The sequence below is a fragment of the Neodothiora populina genome (genome assembly GCF_041146345.1).
Source record: "Neodothiora populina strain CPC 39397 chromosome Unknown canker_contig_12, whole genome shotgun sequence".
Lineage (NCBI taxonomy): Eukaryota > Fungi > Ascomycota > Dothideomycetes > Dothideales > Dothioraceae > Neodothiora > Neodothiora populina.
The window spans coordinates 1,917,186-1,930,739 of NW_027191404.1; the positions used below are offsets into that span (position 1 = coordinate 1,917,186).

At 50.6% G+C, this 13,554-nt stretch overlaps 2 protein-coding genes across 2 annotated transcripts; both read left to right on the top strand.

Annotated features, from left to right (window-relative positions):
* Window positions 1-7,329: 7,329 nt before the first annotated feature.
* Window positions 7,330-9,161, top strand: AAFC00_001322 (uncharacterized protein; the record flags this gene model as incomplete). The annotated part of the gene is made up of 2 exons (XM_069340498.1): window positions 7,330-7,468; window positions 7,540-9,161. 2 exons carry the CDS (start codon window positions 7,330-7,332, stop codon window positions 9,159-9,161), a joined length of 1,761 nt encoding a protein of 586 aa, XP_069203967.1.
* Window positions 9,162-10,501: 1,340 nt separating this feature from the next.
* Window positions 10,502-13,148, top strand: AAFC00_001323 (uncharacterized protein; the record flags this gene model as incomplete). The annotated part of the gene is made up of 2 exons (XM_069340499.1): window positions 10,502-10,504; window positions 10,566-13,148. The coding sequence occupies 2 exons, from the start codon at window positions 10,502-10,504 to the stop codon at window positions 13,146-13,148; spliced, it is 2,586 nt and encodes an 861-aa protein (XP_069203968.1).
* Window positions 13,149-13,554: the final 406 nt, after the last annotated feature.

Genomic DNA, 13,554 nt, shown 5'->3' on the forward strand with positions numbered 1-13,554 from the left:
AGGTCTTGCGATGGTCTAGCGGCAACCCGTGGCGGGACTTTCTCGTCTTTGGCGGACAAGTATCAAACCTTTCCGCAAAACATACTCGTCCTCATCCTGACACGTCCTTGCGTACCATCAACAAGCCTGTCCGTCATTCCTGTTCTTATCTTTGTTCCTCTTTTTGCTTCACACAACATATGACTTGGGGCCTTTTGGTCTTGGCGTCTGCTGTCTTTTTGTTTTTTGGTTCTGCCTTTTGTTCATGCATGGATACGGTCATATACTCAATGCCTCCTAATTAGGAGTGGCTGGACAGGCAATGCATTTTTTGTCATTTTTCGAGTGGCTCACGAATGCACTAGCGTGCGTGTAAGGGAGCGAGGAGACGGGGAAATTGACAGATGATACGCCTTCTCGAGATGGGCTATAGCTCTGTTCCTTCGTACTCTTCCTGGCCTTTCGTCGCTATCGGAAGACTGCACACACTTACGCTACCCACGTGCATTCGTGGAATAGTCCACATATGATGAGAAAAGGGCTCAATAGGTCAATAGTAGACCGAAAGGGCACACAGACAAGGTTTAATATTCGCAAAAGAGAGAAGAGAAAAGAAGGCCACGGGAGGATGTACATAGCGAAAGACAGGGCACCCTTTGCTATAGCTAGCTAGCTAGATAATCAGCCAGTCCTTGAGGAAGGCGCCTTCTCACCTCCTTCTGTGAATATCTTGCTCTCTTCCCCCTTCCAAGTCCATCCGATCTCTGGCCCTATCTCTCTCTGATTATCCTCGCTTACTCGGAATCACATGTTCCCTATAGTAGAAGACGAACTTCAAAAGTGAGGACCAGAATGAATCCTCGACATCCTACAGTAGATAAACGGAATCAAAAAAGAAAAGTGCAGAAGTGCAGAAGTGCTTGTCATTACACACCAGTCTCCTGATACTGAACTCCCTTGTTTTTGTACAGAATCCACAAATTAACTACAAAACAGTAAAGTACATTACACCGAACTACCGTATCACAACCGCAGCGCCACGCCATTCCACGCCTCGCTATTACTATGACACGTCCCTATTCTCTCTATACTGACACAAGTAAACGGTACCGAGCTTACCTTGCTCATCCTCTTTTACCTCTCTGCTGCGCAGGGTCCCGAGCTAACTGGCTACGGACTATGTGTTATGTGCAGGGAAAAAGAAAAGGCCATTCTGTTTCCCCTTGCTCTTATCACGTCACCCTCTCCGGCTTTTTCGTTCTCTCCCTTTCGCTGGGTGCGTATCTACGGCTGTTTATGGCTTCTTAGGCCACGTCGTTGCTGCTGGGTATGTTTTTTTGATTTTATGTTTTTAAGGCTGGCCCTTCTTTCTTTGTTGGATCAGATGACAGACGGGGATGGGGAGTGTTTCTCAATTCTTTTTCATTCTGTTCATGTTTAGCCATCTTTTCTTGGACGCATTATTGCCGTCGGCATGGTTTCTGAAAATTTGTTCCTTGGCTGGCTTTTCTTTCTTTTGTCAACAATCGGATGATAGACGCACGGGGGAATAGGAGGCGTTCTCGGTCTTTATGTTTCTTACCCGTTGTTGTGCCGTCAGTGAGGCATGGGTCTATTTCCTGGTTTGAGGCTTTGCTCTCGTGATTGGTGAGCATTTTCTTCTGTGGATTAGAACTTTTCCTGCTTTTGGAATGAAGGTGAATGTACAGATTTTTGTTCGATTGTATCTTCTGCGCAATGTGGGAATTTCATTCAATCTTATTTTCGGCGCAAAAACAGGGGAAAGGTTCACTCTTTGGCCCTGGAGCTTTTAGAGACGCAAGATCAGGGGGAAAAATAGTTATGCGAGTTATTTATTGAGACAGCCAGGTAATTATAGGCATGTTCGCGCGATTTTCGAGGTGAAAAAGTGTAAAAGAAATTAGAGCTGGGGAGAGAGATTCAGAGATCAAAAAGTGGAGAAGACGAATAGAAGAACTAGTCTATTGAGATTGGAAGGAGAAGAATAGAAGAAGAAGAGAAGAAGAACGGAAGAAGAACAAGAACAAAAAGGAGAAGAAAATGATAGAAGAAATGGCGAAAATGGCGAAATGGAGTAGAAGAAATGTAGAAGAAGTAAAGAGATCGACCGGAAAATCAAGGAAATAAAAAGAAGAACAACCTTAGAACGCCCGAAGAACTAAAGAACAGACAATATATATGGAAAAGAACGATAGAATAAAGACAACGTATATTACCAATCAATTTCATTTACTGCTCATAGATACAATATTGCATGCTTGCATTGATATTGCTCTTACGTCGACTTGATATTCTCCACACTGATGATAAAGGCATCGGGTCTCGCAGAGAACGTCAACAATCTAATAGCAGCCACAATCGACGTATTCGGTGGGGTATGCGGTCTACTATCCTCGCAGTATGCAGCTGTGATAAACGAGCATTCGCTTCTCGTGGCGTTGTGCGCGCATGCGTGCTTGCTGCTTCCTCGACACTACCGTGCGAGCGAAATGCAGAAGGGAGTGAACGGGGCGGTGTGGGTAAGTATAGCATGCTGTACCAGGTCATGCGGCCAAGAAAATGGGATCGCAACACGCGCTGCAGAGATGCAATCAACACCCTAGGAGGTTGCGGAAGTGGTTGCCTTTTTACTGTTTGTGGCCATGTTCACTCTGGCTATGCGTAAAAGAGCCATGACACGACAATCAAGGACGAAGGTTTGTAGAACCAGGTGAAGACTGTGCAGCTGGGGAATGCTTAGCTTAGCTATCAGGCGAAATCGCTCCTTCAATCGGGGCTGTAGCTTGTAATCGACTCCTCCTATAGAAATGTCGCGTACAAGGATAGATATGATTAGACGACAACGCGAAAATGTTTTCTGAACGTGAAACCAAGGCTATCACAGCCTAGGTCACCGTAGTTGATTTGATCATTTTTCAGTATATCAGTCGGAAGCACAAAGTACGACGGCTGTACTTTCCTGTGGTACAATATCGGGTCTTTGTACTTTCTCGATCATGTGGCACAGCCACCTGCCTCTGATATCGGATTGATTGGTCGACCTTGTATGTTTGTTGAGCAGGGGGTGGCTTGACCGTACAAAGACTGGATGAAACTACGCATGACTGAAATCATATTGCTTGATCGTGACGTTGGTTCGGTTGTTGTCTTGTCTTTTAGTACTTGAGGGAAACTTGGGTCTACGCAGCAGTGATCCTGCGTGGTCGTCTACTTCGAGTTGGCTCCGATGCTGTATACGCATGGTGAGGAACGATATGAATTCCGCAAGTAGTGTCCAATGTGGTCAGGAGGAAAAAAGGGGAAGTTCTTATAGACGAAGCACTCATAGGCTACGCAACGGGGAGCGATTATCGAATGACATGACAGACCAGCTGCGTGTATTGCTACAACCAATACAACGAGCTTGAGCACCGCCAATCCGTGGTCAGATGAAAATTCGTTAGAAACATTATCACAGGTACTACACCATTAGGGCGACTCTCAGTGGCAGTGTGGTGCGGTCGTTCTAATGTTATCGCCAGTTGAATCGCCGATGTCAATCCTTGATAGATGCGTCGTCACCGGAAGATTCGCCGGAGGTGTGTTTGCTTGCATGGTCAAGTCAAGGGTCATGCCAGGAAGAGCCTGCATACCTGTGTGCAGCAATATGTCGGAGAGGTAAAGATCTTGTGTGTACAGTGTTATCATGACCTATACACAACTTGATACCCATTTGCTTGAACCACCGCACTACTGGCTGTACAGCAAGTTGTGCGCGCGCGGCGATGTTCTCGGACACAACGTTGACACTAGAGATGGTTGGTGTTTCGCACTGTCCCGTTTATCCGGATGGAAAACCGCCCACTGGTGACAATCTAAAGCTACGGGGTTACTGCCCTAGATTAAGGTTGGAACCTCGAGCGACGTATCTTTTCATGTTAACGCAATGACAATGATTTCACACCGTCGAGCGCCCGGTCGCATCATGGCACCTTTATCCGTACATTCCAATCAATATTCAATTAGGCTTGAACGGATCACAAGTACTTTACTGCATAACACTCTCTGACAGGTCTCATCATCATCTCGGAATCCTATAGCCATCGATGTCGTCAAAGGCACTGAGCCAACTGGCACAATGTCTCTCGGTCCACCGTTGCCTTCCTTCGAACGACGACGGCGGCGACTTAAAAAGATCCCGAGGACAGGGGCTTGATTCGCCAACCGAGATGTCAAGACATGCGCTGCTAGAGCTTGATGGGACCTATGCATGACTCGGTGAGAATGGGCATACCGGGCGTTTGTCCCTCTCCTCTCACTAGCACTCTCCCGATCGTCCTACGAACCCCATAATTTCGTCGTTGGCGCTCCAAGACTTGAAGCATGGAAGCGATGATCGGAGGGTCTCAGTGAGCCACAGAACTGTTCGCGGACCCATAAATCCAGCGCCAACAAGCCCCAACCGCACGTTCCAAGTCTCCAGACCGCCAATGACCTGGCGAGTGGTGTTTCCACACTCTGCACGGCTTTGGCAGTCTCGAGTACAGTTGCTGCGCTGAGACATCAATCGACAACGTTGCAATTGCTCCCACTCCATAGGGAGCTTCACATAAGGTACGGTGCTTACAGCACATTAGAGTGCGCTAGTGGAGGCCGGTGAGAGACAGATGTTCGTATTACCTGCCGAATAGCTTTCTGTATAGCGACAAGAATGCATCCAGGTAATATGATACATCTCATTCTCGAGCGGATCCGTTCCTATACCTCAGCACGACTCGTCTCGAGGTCACATACTGAATTGTCCTCTTGCAGGCCACCAGTTTCCAGTTATAATTTCGCAGACGCGCGACCTTTATACAAGTGGGGAGATTAAAGCCTGTTGATCTTTCTAGCAATGCGGAGACCATTTGGGCTTGCTAATTGTGAAGCAATACCAGACAGAGTAGCATATCCACCAGGACGGGCGTGCAGAGCACAGTACCGAAGGGGCTTTGCAGATCTTATTGAAGCTGAGGTCAGCACCAGACCCTATTTGTTGAAGAGGGCGAATGGCAGCAACTTCCAGAGGCCTTGTCTTGCGCATAAGCGAGATGACATGGCACTGCGAGACATTCGGCCTTAATCCACGTACGCTACCCAGTGCATTACAAAGTCTATCCCAAGATTTACAATGCCATGGCCGGCGGCAACTCCGGACACGACGTCGAATATTACAGTATGGCGTGGTCGACGTGATCGGGGAGCCCCATCGCATATCCTCGAAATGTAGGGAGTTGGGTACTTTACTCACACGAGCGCACTACCGGCCCTAGCCGATTAGCACATGCAGCAATTCACGTTAACATACTAGCAGCCACGTTTTCGACCGTCAAACTCGTGTTTTGCCAATGCAGTACGGTTGGAGCGAGGTTCATATCTAGGAGGACGTGCTATGATGCAGCTCGATGGATCCGTACCCGCGAGAGGCTCTCAGAAGAGCAGCAGCGACGTTAGACTGGGCAACCCCACATATTCCCGGTGCGAGAACGAGTGTCGCTTGGGTTGGGTCGGGAAGGGTTACAACCCAATTGCCGCACAGGCACTTTTCGGTGCGTTCGGAGGGGAGGTGCGTGCTCAGATGGCGCACACGGCCAATAGTGGCCAAACGGCGTTGTTTCAGACGACGCGGACTGAAAACTGGCTTGGATGGCGTGCATACAAGTACAGGGGGAAGCAGAGGGCAATCCAGAGAACTCGAGAACGGATAGATATGTAGGATAGTAGCAATCTCGGCAAAATAGTTGTCTCAATTTGTAATATAGAGCAACGCGCAACAGTGGCTAATGAGGCGTCGAGAGATGTGTCGGACCAGAGAGCACGATCCTCCTGATGGACGAATATCCGTCGATCTCTCTCGTCTGGGTGGAGCAGCGGGAACGGAACGGTACATGTCTTAGCCTCAAAGGTGGAGAGTACGGAAATGCTCTGCCCCGGTGCTCGACCAGGATGATTGACCACCAAGAAACCTCGGGCCTGACGTTCTTTCCAAAGCCCGTTGCGCCCAGCCACACGTGTACGCAGGAGAAGATTCCCTGGAGGCACTAAATCTACATTGACTTCAAGATGGTCGGACAGATTTACAGCACAATTGGAACTTGTTGTAGTTTCGAGATGACGTGGGTCACTCAGCTCAGCTATTTTCAGCCCACAGCATGAGACCGTCCACCCTCGCTCGACGCGGCAGTGAAAGACCGAGTCGCACATGATCGGGGCTGGCTGGGTTGGACTAGGACAGTCAAGTTCGCGAAGCGCAAGGTAACATATATGCGACATACCTTACTGTAGGTATCACGTACCATAACAGTGACATGTGAAGTGTGCAGGGCACAAGGGGAGGGCGCCTGACTCAGACGGCGCCTCGGTTGCAGACAGGGAGAGTACAGTACGTTGCGAGAACCTTGCGAGTACCTTGACTAGTGGTGGAGCAGATTCACCAGAATCAGTCATGGCGTCAGCCCACACTCTATCTCAAAGGCGGACCGCAACCTTGCTATTATAGCCCCACAACCGGGCGTAGTGGGTGGTCTGGTTGGCTCGTTACCGTTGGCTTGTCCAGGCCCTTGGCTCAGGATACCAAAGTTACCAAAGACTCTCTGACATGTACATACTACTAGAACCCGCCCGCCCAATCCTCGCGGCGTTCTAGCTCCTGGTTCTCTTTCTCTTCCACAGTTTTCTTCCTTGGAATAATAGGGTCAAAGGTCCTTGCTTCGTCGGCTCCTAGTACGCCAGTTGATTCTGTTCTCGTCTGCGGGGAGTATTCTGAGCAGCAAATCTGGAAGGAGAAATATAGAAGAAGGCTAGGAGATTTTCTTTCCTTCGCTATTTCACTAAGCTATCAAACGACATTCGAGCAAGCAATACCAAGACGCGCATCGCATCTGCCAGCGTTCTACCGCTAGACCCGACAACTCGATAACTGTCTCTGCCCACGAACTCTCTGTCTATCTTTGTTCCCTTTTATTCTAGGCATCCTGGCCTGTTCATCGTGACCGTTAAATCAGCAAGGGTGAGTTCTTTCCTGCAGCCTATTTGTCTATTCGAGGCGAATTGAGGACAACTCGAAGAGATCGAAGAGAACGGCGCCTGTGCCGATGCTCTGGTAGCTCGATTCCGACGACGCAATTTAGATTCTTCCTGCCCACACTCGCGGCACTGCGCGTCCCAGCTGCCCACTGTCGCTGACCAATAAGCCAACAGAGACAATCGTTGCCTGCTATCACTTACAAAGTTGCTTATTCCATTTACTACTAAAGTTGTCCGTCATTTCGAATCCGTCCTCTTGGAATCAAACCACCTCGACACGAGACCATGGAACGGATCATCTCTGTACCGAATGAGACACATGCCCAGACTTCTCGCATTGCTCGTGATGGCCGAAAGATCACCTACAAGTTGAAAGTGCTTCAACAGCCCGAGCGTGCGCGCGCATGTGGTTCGGGTGCCAAATGTATGTTTGACTCCAGCACGCCGTGTCTGTGTGAGCCTGCGTCGAATGCAGATCTAACAATGTCATCACAGCTTCTGCCGACAGACGTCCCGTTGACCCTCCACCAATTGTAGAGCTCCGCATCTACGAGGGCGCAAATGAGGAGAAGGATGTCACATTCCAGCTCAGCGCCAACTACTTCCTCTTCGCCACTCTCGAGCAAGCGCGTCCCATTGCCCAAGGCAGAGTTCCGCAAGACCCCTCGAGGGCAACTGTCCTGACTGGCACACCCGTGGCCGGTATGGTGTACCTTGACCGTCCTGAGCCAGCTGGATACTTCATCTTCCCCGACCTCTCCGTGCGTCACGAAGGCAAATACCGACTTGGCTTCAGCCTTTACGAGGAGCTCAAGGATATCAAGGATGCAGACCGTGTCGACGAGAACGACAGCAAGGCGCAGGGTCTGGGCGAGGCCCACGTTACCCATCGTCTCGAGGTTCGATCTCAGCCATTCACTGTCTACAGTGCCAAGAGGTTCCCAGGCCTCGCGTCAAGCACCAGTCTCAGTCGTACTGTTGCTGAGCAGGGTTGTCGCGTTCGCATCAGACGCGATGTCCGCATGCGCAGACGTGAGAAGCCTGGAAAGGATGGTTATGATGGCTATTCGGACGGCGGTTATGAGCGCGCAAGGCATTCGGCAACTCCAGACATGTATCAGCAGCATCTCCAGGCAAGCCAGGGTATTGTCAACCAACGCGAAAGAACGGCGAGCATTTCCAGCCACCATTCCATCGTGGCAGCGCCCGATGTTCGCCGCACTTCGCTGCAAGACATGGCACAAAGCCAGGCCTATGCACCTTCTGCTGCTTATGGTGCCCCCGCTCCCTCTGCGCTCCAGAACAGCCAGGCAGCAGCCGCTATGTCCCAGCCTTCTCAGTACGGAGGTCCAGTCGCGCAACAGTACGCCCCGCAGTACTCTTACCAGCAGGCGCCAATGCCACCGCCGCAAATGTCGTACTCCGGCTATCAGTATGCTTCTACCGCCGCTCCTGTGCATCAACAACAACAGCAGCAGCAACACCAACAGCAGACTTATCAGTATTCTCAGCCGCCGCACGTAACATCAATGTCTCAATACGACTCTCATTCTCACGCACGCAATCCAAGCAGTGATTATGGTTCAACTATCGGCACCGACTCGCGCAGGTCGTCTGGAGTGGTTGCTCCGCCGACATATTCATACGGCCAGCAGGCACAAGGAATGCATGCGCAGTACCCGCCCCACAGCGGTAGCTACAGCATGCCTTCGACCACCCGAGAGCCTGTACAACATGCCACCACCGCGATCCACTCAGGAGCGCCTATGACGTCTCAGATTCTGCCCCCGATTAACACGACAATGCAGCCCAGAGACAAGATTGAGGCGGCGACAGCTACATCAGGCATCTCTCCAACTCACCCATACTACGGTAAAGGACTTGGCCAGACAGCACCTGATGCTGGAGCGCACGCAGGATCCAAACGCGGGTACGATAGGGTGTTCAGCACAACCCACATGCACGAGCCACTGCGACAGGGCGCCAGACCCAGCTCTCCTTATGTCCACCAGAACGGACACAGCATGGACCAGAGCCACGACGACGGCATCGTCAAGATGATGTATCGACGCGCAGACGGACGTGAGATTGCCAGACCTCTCCCTCCCAGCATCTAAACGCACGACCATCTACTGGATCTGTTTCGGATTTTGTTCTTTTTACTTCATTTGTATACGACATGACGAAGGTTTTGCTAGTTTTGCTATGGGCGCGGAATGAAAGGGTGTTAGCAAGACGAATGAGCGCAGAGATCATGGAGTCAGATGTGTTGCGTCGAGATTTTTACTCTCCTTAGCATTTCAGACGCGGACGGCTTGCCACTCAAACAGACCACAGATACTCCGGATTAAGCTGCGATGATTTTAACGGCTGACACAGTATCACTCTTTTTTTACCACATACTCATTTACCTTACTTTCTGATGGACAACGCGAGAGTGCGATGATGTTGTTTGTCTCCTCTGTTTTTGCTTTTACTTGGAACATTCTGCTCCTACAAAAGATCGTAGTATAGAGGGATCAATACCACTGTCTGATAACGAACAATGAAGTATGTGTTCTCCATTGGTTTTAGGGACGAATGCGCGCTTGCCAGATCCATCTGCTTGAAATATGGGAGAGACTCGTGCATACTATACTTGTACATTGCCTACGACATGAAAGCCATGGTTGTTAAATGTCCATTTTCTCAATATACCATGTCGAAGCTAGGTACGTTACCCACACAAGTCGTAGTGTCATGTCAGTCCATTTGCTCGGATCGGTAGTCAGACAACCGGCCGCACGGGTTACAGTAATACATTAAAAAGTACAGTCCGCTTTTCGGCAATGCACTTGTACATGTTCCGTTCGTTCGTTCACTGCCCACCTTCGCCAGCGCAGCGCAGCGTAGCCAGTGCTGGGCCTCTTTTTTGTCCCCGGCCGGGGTCCACCAGGGTCTTGCTAATGGGTGCACAGACATTGGGACGGCGGGTTGGGCTCGAAGTTAATAGCGTGCTGTGTTTGTATGGTAACGGGGACAATCAGTACCTTAGGGTTTCTTGGATCAATAATTGGGGTCTGTGTTTTGTTTTGTTATGTTGTGCTGTGTGTACATTATTGTAAATAGATGTCTCTTACGTTTCCCTGCGGTCCATTGAATTATTACCATTGTGCATTGTTTCTAGTAAAGTCTGCGATCCATTCTTGTGCAGCGTGCCCGAATGCATATGCAGGTATCATTCATCACGGTCCCTGCTATTGTGTCTTTGCCTCTGCTTGCTTTTAGGGTTGTTCTTCGCCTCTTGTCAACATAGCAACGGAGTGGCATCCGCACGCATCATCATCATCATCATCATCATTGTTGTTGTTGTTGTTGTTTTCGTCCACCGTCAGCGGCGACAGAAGAGCGGAAGTAATCCAACGGTAGCGCTGAGAAGCGGTTAATACAACAACGGTACCTTGGCTGTACATGGAAAATGGTATGTATGATTCATTTCCAATCAATCAGCAATGTTCTACGAGGCTGATACATGAAACCAGGCCACCAGTTCGACGTTGATGATGGAGTTTGGCATGTCACCTGAGAAGGCGACGGCAGCCTCTGCAGCGACAGTCAATAGCTCCAGCTCCAAGAGGAAGAGGAGTCAATCTGGCGATTTGCACGGCGCGTATCTTAGCACCACTCCCAAGCGCAATCGTCCGACCAATTGGCCACTGATAGCCAGCGATAAATTGAGCGATGCCCAACGCAGCGTGCGACGCAAGCGCGGGAAATACGGCCTGTCGTCGATCAGCAGGCGCCATGCCATGCATCATCGTCACGGCCAGGAGGATGTTGACAATGGCAACAGCATCGACAACGACAACGACAACGGTGACGCCATTTATAGAGGTCAGCGCGGTCAGTCTTCCACCCTCACCAGTCCCCACACCGGCTCCAGGTTTCAGGAAGGCTCCATGAACGACAAGCCGAGCATCGTGCCTCCGAGTCTGTTCCTGCGTGACCTCTCGGATCACAGTCTCGCTGCCAGTGCACGCAGTGCTAACGTCGACCATTTGATGGACGAGTACAACGGAGGACACTTGCGGCAATCCATCGAAGTTCCGCACTCTCCGCGACCTAACCAGACTCTGGCATACCGCCCTGCTCTAGCACCGCTCTCGCCTCAGATCTGTTCGCCTCAGGTTGGCACCCCCGACAAGTCAGGACTCTACAAGTTCGGTCGCCTGGTGGCCACTTCATTCAACCCCCTCAATGTCTGGGGGTCCTTCTCTCGCACCTTCAAGGACACCAAGGAAGACATGACCATCCGCAACATCGAAGAGAACCGTCGAAAGGCACAGCAGAAGGCCGACGCCGAAGCCAGATATGCCGAGATGAAAGCTGCCGGCCTCTTTTCTTCGAGCTCTCCATTCACTGTTGTCGTCCCGCCGGTTCGCTCAATTGCAAATCACGCCGATGCTCCATCTGCGGAGGGCGAGGATGAGCGACATGTCCAGACGCCATTCCTACAAAGTCCCGTGAACGGGGAGCAGCGGACCATCACTGCGTCTCTCCCTGTCGAGCTCCCTGCTGAACTCCCTGCTGGGCTTGCGGCGACCGGCCCTGGTGCTTCTTCTGCTTCTAATTCTGCCGCCGCCGCTGAAGTGCCTCTGAAGCCTCTCAAAACTCGCAAGTCCCTTTTCGGTATCCGCCGTCCCTCTTTCTCAAACCTCAAACGGCCTCGCTCTGACTCCAACCTCAGCCATCTCGCCAGTAACCCTCACTCGACGTCGACTTTTGTCTCTACCGAAGCGAAAGAGCAGGGAGCAGGGACTTTACTAGAGCCGACCATCTCCAGACGTGACCTTGGCAAACAACAGAAACTCAACAAGAGGGTCAGCGACCTGGAGACTAAGCTGGCTGAAGCACGGCACGAGCTCAATTGCGCAATCAACAACGCTTCACCTCTTCCCAATCTTCCTTCACCTTTCGAGAAGTACAAACCTGGCAAGCACATGACCCCAAGCACCAGGTTTAGGTCGAAATTCATTCCGGGCAAGCTTGGCTCACTCCCTTCTGAGCGCCTTCTTTTCCCAGAACAACAGACACAGGAACCAGGACAGCAAGCTGCTCATTCAGCTGACGTTGTGCAGGACGGCGCGAACTTGTTCACTCCTCCCACCCGCAAATCTTCATTGGGTGGAGCTCTTTTGCATTCTGCCGGTTTCCAAAGTGATCATTCCACTTGTGACAAACCATTACCTGCTCCTCCGCTGATGGAAGATGATGTCATGGAAGAAGTTTCACAACAAGACGGTGTTGAAGACGATGTCGATAGTATACGGATCACTGGCCAGTCACCTACATTCATCCCGAGCAACAACGAAGACGTTGACTCTAGCCTGAAGGTCCTTGATGCGGCTGGGAAAGCAAATGGCCGAAAGAAGAACGGCGCGAAAAAGCGCAAAAGCGATGTCGATGACGATCAAGAATATAGACCGAGCACTGCCACGGACGACGACTACCTAGAAACACCAAGGAAGTCAAAGAAGCGCAAGTCCACTTCCAAGTCTAGTCTAAAAGCCGGTAGTGGGCGTTCACCTCCAGACAATGGTAGATCCACGAGAAGAAGCGGCGGACGTAAGAGCTTGGAGAGCGCGGTCACAAATGCTGGTAGTGAGGACAATCCCGATGATACAGCAGTCATTGAGCTGCTTCAGCCGGCTGCCACTGAAGACATAATTGTTTTCGATCTCACCTCGAATGGCCCGACTGACGCCGCGTCGTCTAAGCGTACCAGTATTGACAGCCAAGCTGCCCTCGATACTATTTCAGAGGAGAGTTCATTCTCTTCTACCAAACACGACTCCGGCATCACCGTGACCGTCACACAAGCCAAGGAACTCCGTAGTGCATCTCGCAGCTCACCACCTCCAGCCATCCACCTGGATTCGGAAATGATGATGCATGATGCCATAACAGCCACTCCAGGTGTGGACGATGTGCCTGAAATGCCTCGTCCGGTCTCCAAGTCGTCGTTGACTAAGCTGTCTATCCGAAAGGGTGCACCAAAGAAGAGAAAGGTCAAAGAGGCTATCAATGTTCCTGATGACTTTAGATGGCCTGACGATGTCTTTTGATCGGGTGTATAGTCGGATGACCACAATAATGGATGGCGGATCTTCTCGGCTTCCAGTATGTTCTTGTCGTCCTCATTTGGATAATCGAACTCAACACCTTCGGGACGCCAAGACCCGCCTACACTGAAAGCATTGCAGGCATGCACTTACGAACCGGGCATAGGATGAATCTTGCCTTGACGATCTGAATGTTTTTTTCCTCTTCTTGTTTGTCCTGTTCTTTCCAGCTTATTGATCGAGTCAAGCGAGTTTCCTCCCTTTTTCTCTACTCTGTGTTTCCGAATAACGAACTTCCACATGAATACCGATCAGCGAGAACTGATACGACGATGGGAGATTAGCAAGGCCATGGCTGGCGATGAAAGTTTGTGTTCCTTTTTTACTCTCTCCTTTTTTGGCTTTATGG